Source organism: Dermochelys coriacea, chromosome 8, assembly GCF_009764565.3.
Source record: "Dermochelys coriacea isolate rDerCor1 chromosome 8, rDerCor1.pri.v4, whole genome shotgun sequence".
NCBI classification, from domain to species: Eukaryota; Metazoa; Chordata; order Testudines; family Dermochelyidae; genus Dermochelys; species Dermochelys coriacea.
In genome coordinates, this window is record NC_050075.1 from 52,152,663 (window position 1) to 52,175,296 (window position 22,634).

Here is a 22,634-nt window from a genome sequence, read left to right on the forward strand (position 1 = left end):
CAGCTTGGCTCCCAAAAGTAGTGACAGTCCAGGTGCGGTAGCAGATGGGACTATACACGAGTGAAGATTTGGGATCTAATGTCTATAGAGAATCTTTCCACACTATTCCACAGAATTAAGAGCTATGCTGACTATGTAGCAGTAATCACCCTACCATACACATTCCAGTGAGAGAACTTGGGTATGGCCAAGCTGCAAAGCCTGCATATTTCTTCCACTCGTGTTGCTTCAATATAAACTTGTCTCTTGATTTTGCCTCTCCAATGCAGTTATCTAATTGTTATATTTGAACCCAGAGGACAACACACTAATATTTATTTGGTGACATGCATATTAGTCCTTTCCCACAACAGTAGAGATTTGGTTGCTTTGTATTGTTATTAGTTACAGATATAGTTAATCTATTCAGTGGGGCTTTTTTCAATAAATGTCTTCCAGTTCATATAAGTAACTGGGCAAAGACTATAAATGACAGTCTCATTCACACAAGACACTATCATATTTGCTTTTAGATACGACATCTCCCTCAGTGCAGTGATAACTGTTACACACACCCTAAAGTGAGTGAGTGAGAGAGCGCGCGCGCACACACACACAGAACAGAAGACTCAAACTTCGGAATGTGTGTTGTCAAACATTCTGTGTATGGCTAAAGCACTGGGACTTTAGTCTAGTGCCCCAAGAGTACACATACCACAAAAGTGAGGACACTATAAACCCAGGCAGGCCAAAACATCATCCTTAGGTCAAATGCAGCTCAGAGTACAACAACATAAACCAATACTGTCTAAATAGAGGCATCTTCCAAAGAAGTGACAGGTCTGAGTAGGCAGTTTGATCCAAGCATCCAGACAATATTGCCTGCTGGACTCTGTCAATTGAGGTCATAGTTCTCTATTAAGTATTGGATTAAAATTTGGTTGTCCCGTAGCTCCAGGCAAGTTCGCAAAATGGCCTTCAGTTGTTCAATTCAACAAGTCTGAATGCCACTGCCACAAGTGTACACTTTGGAGCTTACTGTTATCTTAAACCCAGACTAGACCCTAACTTTGCAAGAATAGTGCATCGACTAAAGTAGGTCAGTGATATGACAGCTGTCGCTGTTTATAAACAAAGATTCAGTTTCAATAGAAATTAAGACAGTAAGCACAGAAAGAGATCAAACTCCTTCACTCACCTAATAATTGCACTAGATTTGGGTGCTTGATTTCCTTCATCACAGCAGCTTCTTTCAAGAATTCCTCCACTTCCATGGTATCTTCCTGGAAAAATGGGACAAAAGAAAACAGGCAAACCCCTCTTAATGACTTTAAGGTCTGTTTTAACACTGCACTGTTCCAACACAGGAACTGGAGATGAATTCTTTTGTATCTGTTTCTCATTTCTGGTTTCATTAATGCACTAGTGTTTGCAAAAAAGCATGTTCATTTCTTTCCCATCCCCAACTGGCCAACATAGGTGCTGCTACTCAGGCTTTGAGCAAAACAATGTCAAAGGACTCCATAACCTCTGGCCCAGCTGACTGGACATCTGCAGTATGGTTAAGCAACTTTAACAGCCTAGCGACTGATCTACACTGACACTTGGGAGCTTCAAGCTTAATTTGTGATTTCTTGCTCCTTAGTCCATCAAGTCTAAAAAGGCTAGGGAGCTCAAGTCTCTGGAGGGAAAGAGGGCCTTAGGTCAATTATTAGCAGTCCTTCTGACTAAGGAGCAGTTTTGATTGGTTATACAAGGGAATCCTGCCAAAGTGTCCTTAACCTGGAAAGATGACAGCTACAGTTGTAGACCATAGAGCTAGCTTTAGCATTTTATTTTACTTAGCAGTAACACAAGGAACCTATAGGCCTGTATCCTCTAAGATATTAGCTTACGCGCTTAACACAGGATATAAGTTACCATAAGGCTTTGAGACCTATGACCTCTGACATAGAAAAATGGCCTGACAATTACTCTGAGTTTTGCAGAACTGGGAATAGCATGTTTTTTGTTTTGTTTTTGGGGGGGGAAGGGGAGGAGGGTTGAGGGTTTGTGCATAACAATTCCAGGTAACTGCAGGAACACTGAACTAATAATAAGTTTGGATATTTTACAATGGATCGTTGCAGATGCTTAACCACAAGCTTGCCTTGGCAACAAATTGATGTACATGGTAAGAAGTTAAAATCACATGTATACAACCCTATAGGATAAAAGGCACCCGTAGGGTGAGGAAGTTAAATACGGACAAGGGAGGCTGGGCACTCGAATATTTATGACAGGTTCTAGACCCTGTAACAGGGCCGACCACAATGCAAGGGGGGTATGTGTGGGGTCATCATTGGTTGATCTGGACCATTGGATTCGCTCGGCATGCCAAGGACAGAGCAGGTTTTTTGTCTTTCATTGCCAGATTCCCAAAGAAGTGTGTGGGAATATATGCAAGGAATGGTACAAGAGATAATAGTACTACAAAGTTAATATCTTTGTATGTGGTTTGGAGCTTGTGTCTCTTTACTAATTGTGCTAACACAAGTGGTGAAAGCTCTGCTTTGCTCTCAGCATGAGTGCCTTCATTGTTCATATCAGGGTTCCCAACCAGATACTGAACTCGATAACCTTGCTTCTGTTGTGCCTGCTTCTGGGATCTTCTAGAATCTTACAATCCTCCAGCATTTTAAAATGATTGTTAATCGGAAGTCAATAACCACTGAAGAATCAGACTACACAATGTTGGAACTTAAATGAAGGGTCTGTAGAGGGGAGAGGATTCTGAAGTTTTCCAGAGGCAGGACTGGGTTGGAGAAGGAGAAGTTTTCCTTACCCCTTGTCCTCTGAGAAACTCCATAACCGGTTTTCTTCTTCCAGGTGGCTGTTACAATAGCCCTGCCTTGGACACTCAGTCTCCATGGAGAATAGACTTGACCAGGGAATTCTAATTGCTTTTAAGCCACACACAGAGCTTAAAGTTTGTTGTAGCTTACCTTTCTTCCCTGCGGGCTACTGTATAGTCAGCATAGGAGTTAGAGTTTCCCCACTCAATTTCCAGATGAGTTTGGCATTAGCAAGTGCAAAACATTCCAGAACTAAGAGCACACTACACTCTTCTGTTGGCTAAACACACACTTCTAATGAAACAATGGAGTACACAGTGGTCTTAAAACCCACCTTTAGTGTTTTCACAGCAACTGTGAGATTGTATTTCTTCCAGACACCAACGTACACTTCACCATACTGCCCTCCCCCAAGTTTGTGCTTCATGGTGATATCCGTTCGTTCCATCTCCCACTTGTCATGAATGGGGGATACTCCATAGACTGTGGGCTTATTGCATTTGGGTGCTGGGTAATGCAAGGTTGTCACCAGTCCATCTGCCACTGTAGAATGATGGTGAACTAGTTCTGCTAATGTATTGAAGCGGCTTTCGGCTGTCACATACACCTGATGAAAAAGGATCAAGAATCCATTTAACGACGTAGATATCTGAAATATTTCAGTGATAGTGGAAGACAGTACAGTAAATACATTCAAATAAATATGAAGAGAATTCATAATAAATTTGCTCTCAGTTTGATAGGGAAATAGAAAAGGCCAATACATAGGGTTTACAGCTGCAGTAAGAGGCAGGTTGGGAAAGTGCAGCTGCTGAAGTGATCGGCTTGTCTGATGACCTCCCCCATGCTTTCCATAATTTTAAAACCAAAACTATTGTAAAGTGCAGTCTCCAACCTCTTTAGGACCAGTGGCATCTCCCCCAGATATGACACACCATACCCTAATTGTGCCAAAGACAAACAACTGTTGGTTTAACAAAGTCTTGCTTATTCTCACATACAGACTGTTCCTGCCAGGGCCAATTGAAATAGATTTGTAACTCCATCAAACCACCACTATTCTGCTCTCCAGTCAACCACTCAACAAGGACAATTAACAGCATTCTGAGGATTTCTACTAAAGTGTTATTGCTTGGAGTAGGGAATATAGCGTGGACAGACGTTGCCTCTTTCCAGTTAAACCAATACACTTTTTTTCACCCTTCACTTGTACAAGACAAGACAATCGAGACACCCCCTATTTTCTTTTCCCATTGTGTTCCTCGGAGCGGGCCTTACCTTTCCATCTGCGGTGGTATTGATCCTGTAGTGGTAAACACGCCCTTCGTACCGGAGGGAGATGGACAGCTGCCCCGGGCTGCTCTCGCTTTCACGAACCAGGAAGCTGCCATTGATGAGGCTGCTCAGCAGATACTCTGCTGCACTGCGTGACACAGGCCCGTGATACCAGGAATGCTTCTCCAGGCTGTTCACTGGTGTGATATAGTTGCTTGGCACCCATCCCTGCCCATTCTTAGAACATACCTCACTCCATTCACCATTCTGGTTGTAACCCAGGACTCGTAGCTTCTCACCTGAGGATGGGGACAAGAGTGGGTTGGGGGAATCAAGCTGAAATCAGGTCAGTCTTCTTTGAGTATACATACTACTAGTTAACTAAGCCTGCCTTTGCAGCTAGAGAATACAAGTCTTTGGCAATGACCCTTTAATACAACATTCCCAAGCTGCTCCATGTAATTTTTAAGTAGATAAAAAGTAAAATTCAGAAAGTGGACTCAGGTTAGCTTTTAACTTAGATTTAGGAGCCGGGGCGGGGGAGGAAGGGAGAATAGTTTTGACAACCTCCAAATCTGAGGAGCAGAACAGCGAAGACACTATTCCCTAATTACTCCAGTTTGGATACTCAGCTAAAACTTACTAACATACAACCACATTTCCACATACGTCAACCAGTTCCAGTGCTTCCTCTGGTTTAGATTTCTGGAGCAGGGAGCTGATTCTTTCCTAAGAGGTTGAGGACCCATTCTAGGTTGGAGGACTTAAAACCAACCCCTTTAAAAGTGGTTGTACAGCAAGATACATTTCTCTGGCATCCACTGACACTAGTGCTAAAATCTCCAAGCTGATATTTTCCTTGGTATATTTAAAGAAGCCTTTCATTTCCATTGATTTGAGGCAGTGAAATCTGTATATGGGCGATAAAGTTGAGAAGTGTCACTATAGACAGTGAAAGAAGCCTATATATATTACCACTGTAGGACCATGAGATTCTAGATCTCAGTATTAGTATCACAGTACTACCACGCAGTGCTCCTCAGGCTGTTCAGTTACCTGCCCTCTGGGCCAGGAGCAATTCTCTAAATTGTGTGGCTAACTTTCCCAAAATATCTGTGTGCATGTTGACAGCAGTGGTGCTGGGATTAGTTTTTTGTGGTGATGGAGATACTGGTAAAATCAGCAGCTGCTGACAAGAGCAGGGGAGAACTAGTGTTTTGAAAGCTGACAGTTTCAGAGCAGATGCGGGATCAATGTCCCACCTGCTAATAGTTTGGTCACTAATGCCCAGCATCACCAAGGCTTATGCTGACTGCCACTCAATCAATGTCCTGTCTAAGGCTGAAGGACATGCGGTGATACTAGCAGTGAAAACTAAATTAAACTAGTGCTATAGGCCTAACCCGAGAGTTTACTATTTCTGAAGAAAAACTATGAAACTTCTCACACTGCAATGGGAAGGTTAGGCATAGGTGATTTTTGGAGTAGTGGTAATAATTATGCTCCTTGGATCACCAACTGCGTACTAACTAGTAATCTCTGCATTATGTTATTTCTCCAGCAGGGGTCCCTGTTACACAAGTTAAAAAAACAAACCCCACACCTGCTAGCAAGGCACCAATCTATCCATCAGCAAGCTGTTCATGAAAGAAAATCTACTTCAGCTACATTCACTTCTTCCACTCTCTCTGGTGGAATGAGGTGACAAGTGATTCTAGTATATTATTTTCTCATTGTTAAACCCACAGCTTTAGCACTGAAGGGAGCTACCTATAGTTCTGCAGGGAAAAGTTAATACTGCCATCTTATGCCAGGACTATACTATAAACTTAGGTTCACCCAGCTACATTGCTCAGGGGTGTGAAAAATCCACATCCCCAAGTGGCAGCCTAACCCCCAGCATAGGCAGTGCTAAGTTGATAGGTCAGTGGAAGAATTCTTCTATCTACTGCCTCTTGGGGAGTTGGATTAACTACAGTAATGGGAAAACCACCTCCTGTTGCTGTAGTAAGTTCTACACTGAAGTGCTACAGTGGCATAACTGCAGTGTTGCACCTGTGCTGCTGTCAGTGGCTTAAGGGTAGACACAGCCTTAGTGTGAAATACCCTTCCCACTGTAGAGCGGCAGAGAAACAACTGTCCATGTGAGTCATGCTTTCCCTCTAACTTAGGGCTGTTTGGACAGGTACGTGCTATCATCTCAGCTATCACAGGACTGTGAATCAACACCTTGATAAGAACAAAGTGGAGCCACATGAAGATGTTGAAAGGGTACAATGCGCCTTACCTTTGGTGATGCTGAGTGTGTTGTCGCCGCTTGCTACAAAATCATAAAGTGCAACAAAAAGATTGGGATCGCTCTCAGTGGTTCCAAGCAGGTTCTCCTTAGAGCTCCACCTGATGGCTTCATTCAGTGCCTGGGGTTCAACATCACAACCATAGGGGCGGTGAAGGGCCTCTGGACAAAAAGCGAGAGGAGGGAATTTTACTCTATGAATAAGAGCTGTGAATGTCAAAATCCAATGCACACACAACAGCGTTGCTGCAACATTGTGATCACTGCATAGAACAGGAAGTATGGATTTTGCAAGAATGAATGTTGTATATCAATCCAGGCATCATAAAAACAGCCTGTTGACCAGAGGATATCGAGGCTGTTACAAACAAATATGAAAATATATAGTAACTTATGTTGAAACTGAATTTCATCAGCCCTTCTTCAAACTCATCCCTACTTTTGGAAGTTTTTCCACAAGAGAAAGGAACATACAAGTTTCTAAAGATGAAGTGAAGGTAAGATTGATGAGAAACAGATCTTTCATATATGACCATTTTACACATTTTTTCCTCCTCTTTAAGGAAGCTGAACTGGAAAGAGTGGACAGAGACATTAAGTAATACTGACATCAAATGGCATGTCTCCATCAAGATCAACCGCTTTAGGAAGCTTAAAATGATACAAATGTTCCCAGATCAAGCTTGGGACTATACTAGCATTTAATGCAACATTTTTTTTTTTTTTTTAATAGTTAGGAATTCAGAGACAGGATGGAATAAGGCATGAAGGAGCCAGTTAATTGAGTAAGATGGGAAGAATGAGGCAGCAAGAAGAGACACACCCAAAAGCAGGAGCTAGTCTACGCAGAGCCTTGAAAAGGGACAGAGAGCTTAACTGCGATATAGGATGGGGACAATGGGAAGCCAGTGAGAAAAACAGGTGAGGGCCTGGGCATGGTCCAAGCAGCAGGCAACCCTTTGGCACGGATTCAGAGGAGACCAAGACTCATTGCTAGGAAACCAAAAGTAAGGATTTTCCTGCGATATCCATTCAGTTTTTCCACTTTACTCTCCTCCTTCCCTCCCCCTCCATTTTAATGCTACTGTAACAAACATGACAGAACAGGCTGTGATTGTTAATTTATCAAATGTTTTTCTTAGCAGCACTCACGAATAGTTACATACTCTATTGGTTATGCTGGCAGATTTTATAACTATCATGAAATCACAAACTTGCTTCTCAGGGAGACTAGTAAACATGTGTCTGGAGTGACTAGATCTGTATTTGAGGTCTCAGAGAAGTTATGTCCTTTGCCAGCATGACCTGCTGATCTTGTGATTGGTGAGTAACCTACATTCCAGGCCTAATCAAAAAGTTATCACATGCACCAGCAGAACTCATCAGGCTCAAAGTTACAAGCTCCACTAGCAATAAATAAACCTGCAGTTAGGTATTAAGCTAATGATATTTTCATTCCTACCATTTTACTGCAGGTATGTGCAACAGTTTTTGTACGTGGATTGCTGTCATCTTATCAATACCAACTGGTTTTAGAGAATGCTAAAGTACAACACTGGTATCACAAGACAACATGAAAAAATCCCGGTGGATAAATTATAGCACAAGTGCCCATATCCCAGCACAAGTGCCTGAATGCTTATAGCTGGGCATGTATATACACATCAAATAGTTAGCACTGAACTGTTTTGGTGGCAACAGATAGGAGCACCCATTCCTTGAAGCAGCTGTCTTTATGGAGCAAAAATAAATAGTAATTAAATAATACATTCTTTACACTTTTGTAGTGCCTTCCATCAAAGCCAAAGTCTTTCAGTGCCTTGGGCAAGGTCACACACCAAGTCTGAGACAAAGAAAGTCTCCTGACGCCTAGTGCTCTTTACTTTAACGACCAGACTGTCCTCCATTAAAGGAGCAGAAATGCTACAAGCGTGTGACAAGAGCTTGCACTCTCTTTAAAGACATTTGCACTTTTGGCCTCACATTAACCAGGGTGCAAATATCTTCCTGGTTTCAATTTTGCATTTGCTTTAAAGTCAGAGATTTAAAAAAAAAAAAAAAAGCAGTTTTCTTTTACAATCAAATATCGTTTTAGATAAAAAAATACAAGCGTTTCAATTCAAGCCATGGTGGCTAATGCAATGAGCACCCAGCCCATACTTAAGGTCTGACTATAGCAGATGTATAATCAGTTACTATGAATCTAGTTGTTAACTTCATAGCAGGAGCAGAATATCAATTCAGTTAATAATGCTGCTGAATCAAGCACCACAGCCAGTCAGTATCTACTAGCCTGCCCACACGCAGCTCAGCAGAGGATACTTTAGCCAGAGGGAAAGCCCAGACCAAAGGCAGCAGTAGGTATGCCACCTGCTGCTGATTCCATAGCCTTGAGCAACACTACCCACATTAAACCATTTGTGGTACTACACTGAGCCACCAATAGGAATTCAAAGCAGATGTGGGACTACCACTACTTCCTTTTGAATGCTTAGGAGATTTGTGCATGTTCATAAGAGAAGTATTACATACCAAAAAAAAGCAAAACTGAAGTCAATGGTTTGATGTTTGAAGAGTAACTCTCAACAGTCATTGAGATTAGGGGTAAAATATTCAAAAGCACCTGAGGGATTTACGAGACTTAACCCCATTTTCAAAAGTGATTTAGGCACATTGGAGCCTTATTTTCGGGAGGAATAAGTGGCAGGAAAAAAGAAAAAACTGCTAGATGAAAAAAAAGCTATATTTACATATGTTGATTGTCTAACTCATCAAGGAAACAATGACATTTATGTATAATTAACATAACCCCTGTAGAGTGAATACTTCATAAGCCCTACATTTAGATCCAGGGTAGGGCACCAAACTAGAAACCTAGTTTTTAAACTCTAGATCCTTTTAACTTTATGATGCATCTTAAAGTTAAAATTAATGTTATGGTACTCCCAGAGTGAAGATTTACAATCTAGAAAATCACTTCTCTTACACACTAGTTACATCATTTTGGATCAAGGAAAAAGGATGTGTATCATCCATCCCTTTCCCCTTCCTGTTCTTTGTTCCCACTATAGAATTTACTCCCTTCCTGGAACATTCATTTTCCCGTTCACCCAATTTGCAAAGTACCTTTTTCCCATGCTACTGTTACTTCTCATCCCAGCACAAGACTGAACAGAAAGAAAGTTAAAAGAAAGTCCTAAACCTGACATTTTAGAATCAGATCAAACACTAAAGTTCTCTCCTCCTCTGAAATACAATCTGTATAACTGCTCAATATGACAAGTTTTAATGATCCTCTAGAAAAAACTTAACAAAAACAGAAATCCTCAGACTTCCTATAGCTGATCTTGTACTATAAGGAAGAAAGACTTTTGTTTCCTTTCAAGTCCTCTATTCAGTGTACATAGCAACATAGGAATGAAGGGATGCTGTGCAGCATTTCCATGCACCATACCTGTGAAATCAGATAAATCAGTATCAGAAGCTTCATTGCAGAGGCAGCAAAGCAGGTTCTCCTCTTTGCTATAACTGCTGGACTGTAGTAGAACCGTTCCCAGGATCATATTGTGCTCGACAGCAAGCAAAAGGAACTGCTAGACACAAGCAGTCTTAGAATTCCACTCCCAGCACAAGTCCTTCCATGTGATTATTACTCACATGACTGGGAACCAATCGGAAAAGCATCACTCCAGGAGCAAGAGGAGTCGTTACTGAGAAAATACATTCTGTGCTCTATCTAGCTGCTATAACTAGAAGTATAATAAGGGTGGAGCTTCCCAATGCGCTGTGGACAGCTTAAGGAGGAGGTGGAGAACAGACTGCAAATTGAAACATCTCTGGCATCAAGCAAGTTAGTCTTGTTACATTAGATTTAGCAAATTAAGACCATAAGAATCATGCTTTCTCCAAGGAAACTTTTAGCTTTCATCCAAATGATCTACCATGTCGTCATCAGTAAAGGGGCCACCCAGCTTGAGTCATTTTCCACACCACATGCAACTGCTCATATGCTATTTACAGGAATCGAAAAGAAACTACATTAAAGAAACATTAAAAGAGTGAGTAAGATGTACAAAAGCTAAAAAACTGATAATCGGTGATAAAAAAAAATGTGCTGACGAGGACATTCTGGTCCTAACTCGTACTTTTTTAAAAGACTAAAAGTATAAACAGCACAGTAAACCTGCATTTTTTGTTTATGAAGATCCAAGTCAGATCACTTGTTATTTCAAAGGGCCACTGTCAAACACATTATTTTTAAATTGATTAATTTAAATAAACAAACCAGTTTATAGAGTTGCCTTTAAAAAGGAATTTTTGAAATTCCTGTAATTTTTACAAGGGTTTCTCTGCATTCCTTTTGATGCGTAAGGATTTAACAATAGCAAAAGAGAAACCAACCAGCCAGGGGGAAGGAGTTGAAACTGATTATATTTAAAGGCCCTTCCTTTTCAGTTTTTGTTTTAAATTTCCCAGAAACTGGTAGATTTTTATTTAAAAAAAAAATTAAAAATGGGAGAAAAATCAGTAAAAAAACAAAAAAACACCAACCAAAAGGCAGTGGGTGGGGAGGTTTAATAACCATCTGGCAGCTGAGGAAGTCTTCCCTCCCTCCAGCAGCTGGGTGGTCTCAGCTGCCAGGACACAGCTCCTGCCCATCTCTCTCCACCACTGTTCAGAGAAAGTGGATGGGGCCACGCTGAAAGGCCAGTCAGGAGAGGAGTGGAAAGCCACAGCCACTGAGCACTGGTGCCCTTGTTAGACAGAGTCCCCCTCCTGACCCTTCAGCACAGCCCTGCCTGCTTCCCCTGTGCAGGCTCAGTCTAGCAGGGGAAAAAGACAAGGCTCTGTGTCTTCAGCTTCTGCTTGCAGAAAAGAGCAACCGCAGATTGGGGGTTGCAGTAGCTGCGCAGTAGGGTAACAAGTTGGGCCAGGGGCCTATTCCTGGCAGCTGAGACCACCCACATAGAGCCCTGTCCACTTCTCCTGCCAAACAGAGTCCCTTCCTGATCCAAGTCCTTCAGAGTGGCCCTGTCCACTCCTGCATTAAAGGGCTGAGGTCAGGAGGGGCCTCTGTCTGACAGGTGAAGTCATTGCTGATGGGGTGCATCCTTCCACTTCCTGCAGCAGTTGGGCAATCTTAGTTGCCAGAATCTGGCTCCGTCTTGCTTCCCCCCCCCCACTGTGCAAAAGAAGTGGATGGGCCTGCGATTTTTATTTAACTTTCTAGATTGAAGGGCTAAGAGGAAATCAGCAATTATCAATAATCATAGAATAACAGGACTGAAAGGGACTTTTGTGAAGTCTTCCAGCCCAGTCCTATACACTCAAGGCAGAACTAAATATTATCTAGACCATCCCTGACAGGTGTTTGTCTAACCTTGTCTTAAAAACCTCCAACGATAGAGATTCCACAACTTCCCTAGGTGATCTGTTCCAGTGCTTAACTACCCTGACAGGAAATTTTTCCCGATGTCTAACCTAAATCTCCCTTGCTACAATTTAAGCCCATTACATCTTGTCCTGTCCTTAGTGGTTAAGGAGAATAATATGTCACCCTTCTGTTTATAACAATCTTTTACGTACTTGAAGACTTATGTCCCCTCCTCAGCTTTCTCCAGAATAAATAAACCCAATTTTTTTCAATCTTTCCTTGTAGGTCATGTTTTCAAGACCTTTAATCGCTTTTGTTGCTCTCCTCTGGATTTCCTCCAGTTTGTCCACATCTTTCCCAAAGTGTGGTGCCCAGAACTGGACACAGTACTCCAGTTGAGGCCTTATCAGTGCTGAGTACAGTGAAAGAATTATTTCTTGTGTCTTGCTTACAACACTCCTGCTAATACATCCCAGAATGATGCCTGGGAGAGACTCTGACTAACCAGGGAAGTGACTGGGAGCCCCAGAGTGGAGTGTGAGACAAGAGGTAAGACGTGGCCCAAGGAAAACCACAGCAAATGTAAAGGAGCAGACCTCACTGTTTGGTATAAGCCCCTAGAAAGGATCATCAAGCCTAGCAAGTGCTGTAGATTGTGCCAAAGACTGGCTGAGGAGGAACCCTACAGAGGGTGGAAGGACTTCTTTCTGTTAAAGGCATTTTTGGACTTTTCGTTGGGACAACTGGGATATTGGAAAGGGTGAACTAAAGATGGTGACCTGGCTGCAGGGCTGAGTTACCAGGCAGAGAAAGCACCAGAGCGACCATCAGCAGGGGAGCTAGCCCAGCCAGAGCACTGTGATGCCACACCTGGCTAAGAGGGGATACCTAATAGTGAATGAACTCTGTTACCACGGATTATTTTTCTTGCCTTTAAGGGGAGGTTTGATATGAAGAGACTAAAAGGGAAAGAGCTCTGTTTGAATTGGAAAAATATTTTGTGAGTTTTTCCTGATAGCCTACATTTCCCCTTGCCCTCATTTGGCTATTATTGTTAAATTAATTGTAATACCATAGTGCCTAGGTGCCCTAGTCATGGACTGGGACTCTGTTGTGCTAAGCACTATACAAACATGAAACACAAAGGATAGTCCCTGCCCTGAAGAGTTTACAATCTAAATAGCTAAGGCAGGCACAGGGTGCAGAAAGAGGTGGAACACACAAGCAGAATGAACAACGTGATGGCAGCAAACATCAGTTTCACTATTTATTTATGTGGTGGGTTTAGATACGAGGGCATCAGCTAAAGGGACAGGGGATGTTGAAGGGGAGAAGAGGTCTAGGGGAGTGATGTGGGGTGAAGAGACTGGGGATGAAGGGGAAGCAAAAAAGTTTTTTTTTTTTGTTGTTTTTACACTGAGATGGCTGTCCTCACTTAAAATTGAATAGCTATTGATATAAAATCCTAGTGGAGACAAGGCCCTGTAGGGTTTACCTCAGTGTGGAAAACCTCAGGTAGGAGTACAGGGTTAACCTTGATCAGCCACACTAAGGTAAACGCTACAGGTCCTTGTCTCCACTAGGATTTTATATCAATAGCTATCTTGACATTAAAAAAAAAAATACACCTTTTTGTCACTGAAGGTTTAAGCGTCTTCATCTCATTACTCCTAATTGTACACTATTGCACTAGACTGAATTCCTCTCTCTCCTTTCTGTCAATTCCCTTCCAAACATTTGTAGACTTATGTATTCTTTACCTTGCCCCTGCACCCCTTTTGATGTTTCTGAAACAACAGATCATCCTTGTGGCACACATCATTTTTTGCTTCTTCCCCAATTCCAGACAACTTGTGAACCCCAGAAGTGCCCAGAACCAAATACAGCATTCCAGTTGCCAGACTTACACCAGGCTCGTACAAAGAGCCTACAGATCATCAAATTTGGATGTTTTAGGACAGTGGTTCTCAAACTTTTTTTTCACGGACCACTTGAAAATTGCTAAAGGTCTTGGCGGACCACTTAATGATCTTTCCAAATGCTGTTTGTACCGTTAGCTAACTATTGTAAAGCACTTTGGATAAAAGAGCTATATAAAAAAAAACACAACAACTAAATAAACTTTTGTTGTTCTACAAATAAAAGCACAACTCATATTTTAATATCAGTAGTCTTACCTTTCCAATGCAATGGATGTGCCCTCTCTCCCCCACCATGACAGCCCATGAGCTGGGGCTGGGAAGGAGGGGGTCTCTCCCTCTCTCCCCTCACTGCGGCAGCCCCCGAGCTGGGGTTAGAAAGGGGGGGTGGTCTCTCCCCCACCACAGAACTCACAGAGCTCAGGCTGGGAAGGAGGGCCATCTCTTCCCTGGCAGCTACAGCCCTGGAGCTGTCACCTCTTTCTCTGGCCACAGCAGTCCTGCATATCCCAAATTCCCCCACCCCCTCTTCTCAGCCTACTACCCCATCCCACCTACCTCCTATTCCCCCCAAGGCCACTACCTCACCTTACATGTGCGTCTTCTCCAGGGTCAAGGCATCTAATTAGTGGAGCAATGCCTTTGCGGTTCCACTAATTAGGTGGGTGGCCCTTCATTCTCTTGTGTGCGACTGCCCAGGTGCGCACCTTAGAGGAAACTATCCGCAGACCACCTGAATGGAGCTCACGGACCACTGGCAGTCCACTGACTACAGTTTGAGAACCTCTGTTTTAGGGCTTAAATTGTTCACCAGTTGAAGTCAGGAAAGAAAACCCACTATAGCTCACTAGCAAACAAGTAGATATATTATGAAGACATTGCACTTTCCACTGAAACATTGGCATTGCCATTTTTAGATGCTCAACTGCAGATTAGAGGACCCATTGCTCTTTTCCAGGAGATCAAATCTTATATTATAATCTGAGTGGAAGTGGTTCATTTATTGTTACAGTATAAGAGACTTCATCTTTCTCCCTAAAAACACCAGTAGCCTTGAAGCACCCTGGAGAGGAAAGGAATGAATTGTTAAAATAAAAGCACCTAGAGAAGTCGGCTTTATTTCAATTTTAAAATATATTTTAAGATGACATAAAAGACTTCCACTTATATACTAGAGAATTAACCTAGTAATCTAATAGTGGTGCATCCACTACTATGTAGGAAAGTCATGTTGGAGGTGTCCTGGGAATGCTATGGAGACCAGGCGATCAGCGCAAGAAGAAGAAAGCAGATCACTCACTTTACCCTTCAAGCTAATTAAACTCTGCAAGGAGTTCCATCCAATACCTTTAACTCAATAACAAATTAGAGGAGGGATATCTTTAGGGCTATCAGGCATACAAATGATTGAAGAAAAAAAACTCAATATTATTGGAAAAAATATTAATAGAATTGGTAATAAAAACTTGCCATAGTGGGGGGAAAAAATCTAAAATGACCCTATTAATATGCAATAATGAAGGTTGTTCTTGGGTGGGAGGAAAGAGAGCAACAAACATAGCCCACTTTCAGTACTTTAGCTTTGTGAAACCCAAAGAGCAAATATCTTGGATATTTGCAAAAGTGACCTGCTTTATGAGAGCTGAGAAAATCCATAATGGCAAATCTATGTTATCACCACACTTGAGCAGCAGCAAAACTACAGACACAATGACAAGTTTGTGTAAAAGAGGCAATACGAAGAGACGCACAGACTTGAAAGATAGCTGAGGACTGTGTACACACTTATGATGAGAAATCTAGTACAGCTACATCCCCATTAGCAGAACAGATTTCACTAAGGCCTTGTCTACACTACCGGGGTAAGTCAACGTAAGTTACGCTACTCCAGCTACGTGAATAACGTAACTGAAGTCAACATAGCTTAGATTGACTTACTAGGTGTCTACACTGCACTGTGTCTATGGGAGACACTCTCCCGGCAACTTTCCTTACTCTTCTCATTCTCGTGGAGTACAGGAGTCAACCAGAGAGCACTCTGCAGTCAATTTAGCAGGTCTTCATGAGACCTGCTAAATCAATCCCCGATGCATCAATTGCAGCAGCGTCAATCCCCAGTAAGTGTAGACATGGCCTAACTCTCAGCAAGTGTGAATTGTAAGGAGGTTTAGGCAAGGGTGCATCTTCAAATATTAAATTATGCAACTTAGAACTTGAAAGTGATATTCTGCACATCAGGGAGCTTAGGAAAGAGGAAGCTAAAAATAGTCACTTTTGGCATGTGAGAACTACACATTTCTCCTCTTCCACAGAATTCCAAGGTATAAGTCATTTAGGGAGACTTACTACACAAGTCAAGTGGTTGTCAATTGTATAAACTATTTCAAAGTGGCTTAAATGAACCTTCTACAATTCTGGAAAAGGTTGTGAGAGCCAATACACATTTCCAGAAATATTAAACATGTAGAATGACAGATGGAAACAATTTTGGGGGAGGACACAGACTAATTTTTACTGCGAAAGTAATATCTGAAAAGTGCACCCATCTAAGATTAAGTGAGCTAGCAGCATCGATGCTAACAGAATAGCTACCTGGCAAAGTGAGTTGTTCTGCAGATGTCAAGTAGCAGCTATTCACGTCCTCAGACAATATCCCAAATTATTTGATCTCCAAATCATATTTCAGTGATTTGAAGTAATTCTCTCCAACTCAATTTTATCACGACTCCTGTAATGTTTGATATTTTTCTTAAAGTCCAAACTCCTGGAATAGTATGAGTGCATTAGAATCTCAGTTTGTTTGTTTTTTTGGGGGCTGTGGGGTTTGTGTTTTTAAGATAAGTTTCTAGCCCTCAGGGTTGCAGAGAAAGGCTTGATAATATGAGCTAAAAATCTCAAAAGTCAGAAAGGAAATAATACCAAAATGATTTTTAAAGTCAAATCTCATGATTTTTTGAGGCGTGACTGATGATTTTATAATGTTAGGGTTTGGCAGTACTGCTTACCTTTCTGAGGATATTCCGAGGGCCAAGTTCCCCAGGTGAGCTGATACAATCTGAGTTTCCAGTACATCAGTTTAACTCTTAAACGCAATCCCAAGATGCTCATTAGCGCAGGACTCACTGCTCAATTCCATCAAACCACAATGAATATTCAATAACTACCAAGTCTATACAGTTACGAGAAACATCAACACTGGCTTTAACAAAGTTTCCAAAAACTCATACACGTAGCACCAGCTGCCACATGTTGTTCAAGAGTATAGCTATTTTCTTTGTTTGACCAAAACAGATTTTATAATACTTTTGTTTAAACACAAGAAAAATATTTTTAAAATGGGACGTCTTTCATGCCCCTCACTCCTTCGGATGCTTTTATGTTGAAAGAGCAAATAAGCTGAAATTTTTCCTTTCTTGCCAAAAAATGACAAGCTCAAGCGTGAATACTCCTGCCCTCAGCCCATAAAAATGAGAGCAGACCAGGCAATGATATTAAGGATTTTTCTGGTTCTCACGTCTAGAGCTTGAAACCTCACGCTGTGAATCTGATATTCACAGCAAAACAACTCAGTCTTCTTTTATGCTGAGAGTTATAGTTGTGCCAGCTCTGTCTCTCTGTCTTCTCCAGTTTCTGAGAGAACCTTCTGAGTGGAAGAAAGTGTGTATGTAATCACGGATATGAATGCATACACACTATATTTAGGTACTGGCTGCAGTGTCATTTCCTGTTGGCTAAACCAAGAAACTTCTAATTGGCTCAGTTCATGCAGACAAGGGACTCCATTCACAAGCCTGATTCCTGCAGCTGCTAAATGTCCAAGGTATCAATAGCACCCTGCAAGAGGGGAATTCAGAGCTCAACTTGGACAGCTTTTCAGTTTCAGGCTTATGTCACTGCATTTGTTTTTTTCAAAATCTGCTGGCAGCAGTATTTACTCACCATGCCTTTGCGCCCAGCACTTAGGAATACAATGCACTCATTGAAATTACATGAGCTCAAAAGAAAGGTCTTCTTTTCCGGCTTGTAGGTGAAACAGCTAATTAGTCCAGGAAGCTTCACTAAAGAACTTAAACAGGTACAAAAAGGTACACTTGATATTGTGCATGTTAAAAGTAATCAGCGTTACACAGAGATCACCAAAAAAAAAGATGGTGAACAGAGAATCAATCGGATGCCAACTTTGGACTGGTTTCTTTGCCAATTAAATGTACTACAATATTAACACTGGTACCAGGCCTACTGGGAGTCAATGGAGGACAAGGAAATTGCAAAGAAATTAAATTAGTTGGGATTTGCTCTTCATCCCTAAAAATGTTGAAGATGCCAATCCAAGATCTACTCTGAGATAATAAAGAGTAGCTACCACCAGAGATTGAAGTATCAAAAGTAGTAGTATTGGAACAAATAGATAAACTTAAGAACAAATTATTACTAGGACTGGATACATGAATGACTTGAGGTGGAACTTGAAGTGACTGAAGTGCTAAAAAAAATAGCCATTTAAATGCTCGAGGACAGTAAATGTTTTACCTATTGCTGAATAGAAGTGATTCTCAGATCACAGATCAGTCAGCCCACTTTCAAATATCAGGAAAACTGGATGAAACTATGATTAAAAATAGAATGATAATTATATGATAGGTACAAGCCAGCACCACTTATACAAAGTAAATCATACTTCTCTAATCTATTAGAACTCTGAGCATGTAAACTAAACAAAAGGAGAAAGAGTTGACAATTTGTACTTTCAGCAAGCCTTTGATAAAGTCTCTTGTTAGTGGCTATTAAGTTAATTAGGTTGTCATGACGTCTGAGGTAAAATCATATTGCCTCTATATAAATCCATGGTATGGCCTGCATACAGATGTGGTCGCCCCAGCTCAAAAAAAGATAATTAGAATTCGAAAATGCTCAGAAAAGGGCAAAAAAAAAAAAAGATTAGGGGGTATGGAACGGCTTCCATATGAGGAGAGATTAATAAGACTGGGACTTTTTAAACTTGGAAAAAGACAATTAAGGGGGGATATGGTAGAGGTCTATAAAATCACAACTGGTGTGGAGAAAGTAAATAAGCAAGTGTTATTTGCTCCTTCTCAAAACACAAGAACTAGGGGTCACCAAATGAAATTAATAGGTACCAGGTTTAAAACAAATAAAAGGAAGTATTTTTTTCACACAATGCACAGTCAGTCTGTGGAACTCTTTACCAGAGGATGTTGTGAAGGCAAAGACTATAACAGGGTTAAAAATGAATTAGATAAGTTCATGGAGGATGGATCCATTATGGCTATTAGCGAGGATGGGCAGGGACGGTGTCTCTAGTTTCTGTTTGCCAGCAGCTGGGAATGGGCGACTGGGGATGGATCACTTGATGATTACCTGTTCTGTTCATTCTCTCTGGGGCACCTGGCATTGGTCACTGTCAGAAGACAGGATACTGGGTTAGATGGACTTTTGGTCTGACCCAGTATGGCCACTCTTATGTAAATTATTGTCACATGTCAGTAAATGATTAATAGCTAGAAAGTAGGAATAAATCATCAATATTTTGGATGGTACAATGTTTTAACAATAGGGATCCAGAAGGTTACATGCTTACTAAATGTGTTAGTCTCTAAGGTGCCAAAGTACTCCTTTTATGCTAGAATCAGTGTTGCTAATTATAGTTCAGGATCTGGAAATGGGGATGAATGCTGAGATACCAACATTTGCAGAGGACAAAATTATTTAAATTTACTAAAACTCAAATGGTGCTAACAAACCATTAAATTAATGGGAAACATGAATGCAGAGAAAATTCAGTAGAAATTCACAAGAACATGTGACTATTCCATGACTGAAAGGCAACAAAACTAATACAAGGATTTATTTCTGCCACCCCAAAGAGGTGTAAACTCAAGTTGTATGGCTTAAAATAATCACTAATTGATGGGGATAAGGAAGAAACCCTGTGAGCAGATTATTCCATAATTGTCGATTGCGGTGCTTCTTGCATCTCCTCTGAAGAATATAGACCCTTCCAGAGACAGGATAGTGGAACAGATTGTCCACTTGTCTGAATCCATTTGGGAATTCCCATATTCATCAAAAGGCATATGTCCACAAAATACCCAGGATCTGTCACTGACTCACTGCGTGACCTTGGGCAACAAAATTTCTTGTAATTCAGTTTATACTTATCTGTAAAATGAATATAATTCCTATTTTATATGGGGGTTAAGAGGATAAATCTATGATTGTAAAGAACTTTGAGGTCTTTGGAGGACAAGAGCTATATTAAATGTAAAACAGCTTATCAAAATGGGACAATACAAACCCCTTCCTATTCACCCCCGAATTGGAGATGAAATGGTTCACCACATCTGTGATTCCAGTTATTAGAAGAGTGTAAATTTTAAGTATTGTTTACACAACACCAACTAATACGCTGAGCTTAATAATCAGAACGAAAGTTATCAATACTACTAAGCTCATCACAGTCAACCAACCATCTGCAGTTTAAGAAAACTGAACAGTTAAATACTCTATTGTATACTGTATTTGGCTTTAATTTATTCAACAGAAAGTTGACTAATAAATGTAAGAAATATCCCTTTCTGTGTTCCTCCTGCTGTGATAAGAACTTTTCTTTCTTGGTTTTACTCCACTTTCTCCTCTTCTCTTTCCTATAATAAATCCAGGCATCTCTCTTCCTGCATCATTTCTGTCTTTTCTCCCCTTCTTTTGATCTCCACATCTCTTGCTATCCCTCTTCCCTTCCCTCCTGCCCTATATTTTCTCTTTCTCCAAAGTCCCTCTATATATCCTATTTCTATTCTGAAATAGTCCATCCACCCAGGCCTTTTCTACCCTATTAAGTTGTGCTGCTTTATCTATACCAGTATTGTTAAAGCAGTACAACCCTTCTAGCATGGATGCAGTTATACTGGTATAAAAGTGCTTATACCTTATTCCAGGAGTAGGCAAACTTTTTGGCCAGAGGGCCACATCGGGGAATAGAAATTGTATGGTGGGCCATAAATGCTCACAAAATTGAGGTTGCGGTGCGGGACGGGGTGCAGGCTCTGGGGTGGGGCTGGGGACGAGGAGTTTGGGGTGGAGGAGGATGCTCCAGGCTGGAACCAAGCGGTTCGGAGAGTGGGAGGGAAATCAGGGCTGGGGCAGGGGCCTGAGGAAAGGCTCGGAGGAAGCAGTAGCATGTCCCTTCTCCGGCTTCTACATGGAGGCATGGCCAGGCAGCTCTGCACACTGTCCCATCCGCAGGCACTACCCCAGCAGTTCCCACTGGAGTGAGCAGGAGCCGGAGTGGGGCCAAGCTGCATGGTCCAGCCCCCCACCCAGCGCCCTGGCCAAAGTGGGGGCAAGCCGCGTGGTCCAACCCCCAATCCAGCGCCCGAGAGCCACATGGTAAGGCTCGCGAGCCGACTTATAACTGCCCACAGGCTGTAATTTGCCCAACCCTGCTTTAGCCAGAGGACTAAATCTATTAGCCAAACACATCACCCATCCCACCTACTTGCTGGGAAGCACCAAGTAAGTTTCCTGCTAGGGTGTTGACCCTGAACCCTGCTTGGAGGCTTCTTTTTCCACAGTTTCCAGCCTGATAAATTTGAAGACCCCCCAACCCAGACTCTACATGAAACTGGAAGAAAGCAGCAGCATTATCTGTTTCTCTCACACCCCAGAACCTCCTAGCTAAATCAAGGAGATGGGGACAATATTTATTACTTTTCCAACTCTTCCCCCCCCCCCCCCGCCCCCATCAGGTTTTAGGCCCCATCCTTCCACGCCTGGCCTCTGCTGCTGCTCATAGTTTCCTCAAACACCAACATAACAAAAATGATTTGAGTCCTGCCAATCTCACTGTTGCTCATAGAACTTTGAATGGAAGCAGTAAAAACTGACAATCTGGTTAGTTTCATACTGGTGTAAATTAGGATAGCTCTGAGCAGCAGAAAATGATCTCACTTCACTGCTTACATTTGCAACACTCAGCATTACATTTGGCTCACTTCTCTGGTTCAGTAGGATGGAACAACAACTCATGTTGACACAGTCAGGGAATAAGACCCACTTCTAGTTATTTAAAGATACCTTCGCCCACGTAGTTCTGCACATAGCTGTTTGAACACTATCCCTGCTGCCACCGTTTGTGGTGGTGTGACTGGGATACCAAAAAGGATTGGGCAAGGCAATGTCAGCTGTTTGTAACGGAAGGCCAGGCTAACCTCCATCACTACTATGTCTGTCTTTGTGTGCTGCCTCTCATGACTCATTTTCCATATATTCTGAAGGAGGAAGGAAGAGGGAGAGTTTGAAACTCCCACTGGGAGGTCTAATGTTGCTGCCGAGTAAAAATCCATTTCCTCCTTTTTTCCTATGTAAAAGTAAGATTAGTTTTCAAATGAAATTAGGCTGTGATTTCAACCTCTGTGGTCTTTACTGTGACAAAGACTTTGCTTTTCTGTATCGAGAGACTACAAGCAAAGTGTTCTAAGCCATGCAACATGAAGTATGTGGCCTTGTTTAAAGCATTTTTCCCACCACTAGTCTAGAACCAATGAAGCTGTCTACCAGTGGTAGTGTTTATAATTTTTATTGACTTGCAGGTTCGTTATGGTTGGGTGGTATTTTGTTGATTTTTTAAGTTATGCCAAGGATACCCAAAGCATATGGAGAGACACTCGGGATATAAGTAAGTAAGAGGGGTAGTTGTTTCAGGGCACAGGCTTTTTATCACCAAGTCATCTAAATCTGCTCAGAGCAGAGTTGGATCCGCACAAGGATAAAAATGCTTGCAATCTGTTTCTCTAATATTTCTACCATGTCAACCATTTGATAGACAAAGGATAATTACTCAGTGTTCTGAGCAGGCTTCTACATCCCATATTGAAGTGCCTGCTGCACAGCTTCACTGCTTTGGGACCCGAAAGCAGGTAGATTAAAGCTAGCTTGGG

The 22,634-nt window shown here is 41.7% G+C and overlaps 2 protein-coding genes across 4 annotated transcripts in view; one reads left to right on the top strand and one right to left on the bottom strand.

The window, feature by feature from the left end:
* Nucleotides 1-10,877, top strand: part of TOR3A (torsin family 3 member A) — a 33,882-nt gene extending 23,005 nt beyond the window's left edge. The window contains exon 7 of the transcript XR_006273925.1: nt 3,817-10,877. The gene's annotated coding sequence lies outside the window, so the exon portion shown is untranslated. The remainder of the gene's footprint in view (nt 1-3,816) is intronic.
* ABL2 (ABL proto-oncogene 2, non-receptor tyrosine kinase) overlaps nt 1-22,634 on the bottom strand; it is a 68,583-nt gene that overhangs the window by 12,705 nt on the left and 33,244 nt on the right. Inside the window, exons 1-5 of one of the 3 annotated variants that reach the window (XM_038412038.2) lie at nt 16,683-17,342; nt 6,376-6,546; nt 4,092-4,387; nt 3,148-3,420; nt 1,178-1,262 (exon numbers count right to left, since the gene is read on the bottom strand). In XM_038412038.2, the coding sequence (XP_038267966.1) occupies nt 1,178-1,262; nt 3,148-3,420; nt 4,092-4,387; nt 6,376-6,546; nt 16,683-16,785 (928 nt within the window). In that variant the 5' untranslated portion in view covers nt 16,786-17,342. Of the gene's footprint in view, nt 1-1,177; nt 1,263-3,147; nt 3,421-4,091; nt 4,388-6,375; nt 6,547-9,838; nt 9,968-16,682; nt 17,343-22,634 lie in introns of those variants that run through there. The other 2 variants (XM_038412037.2, XM_038412036.2) reach the window with 2 other exon arrangements.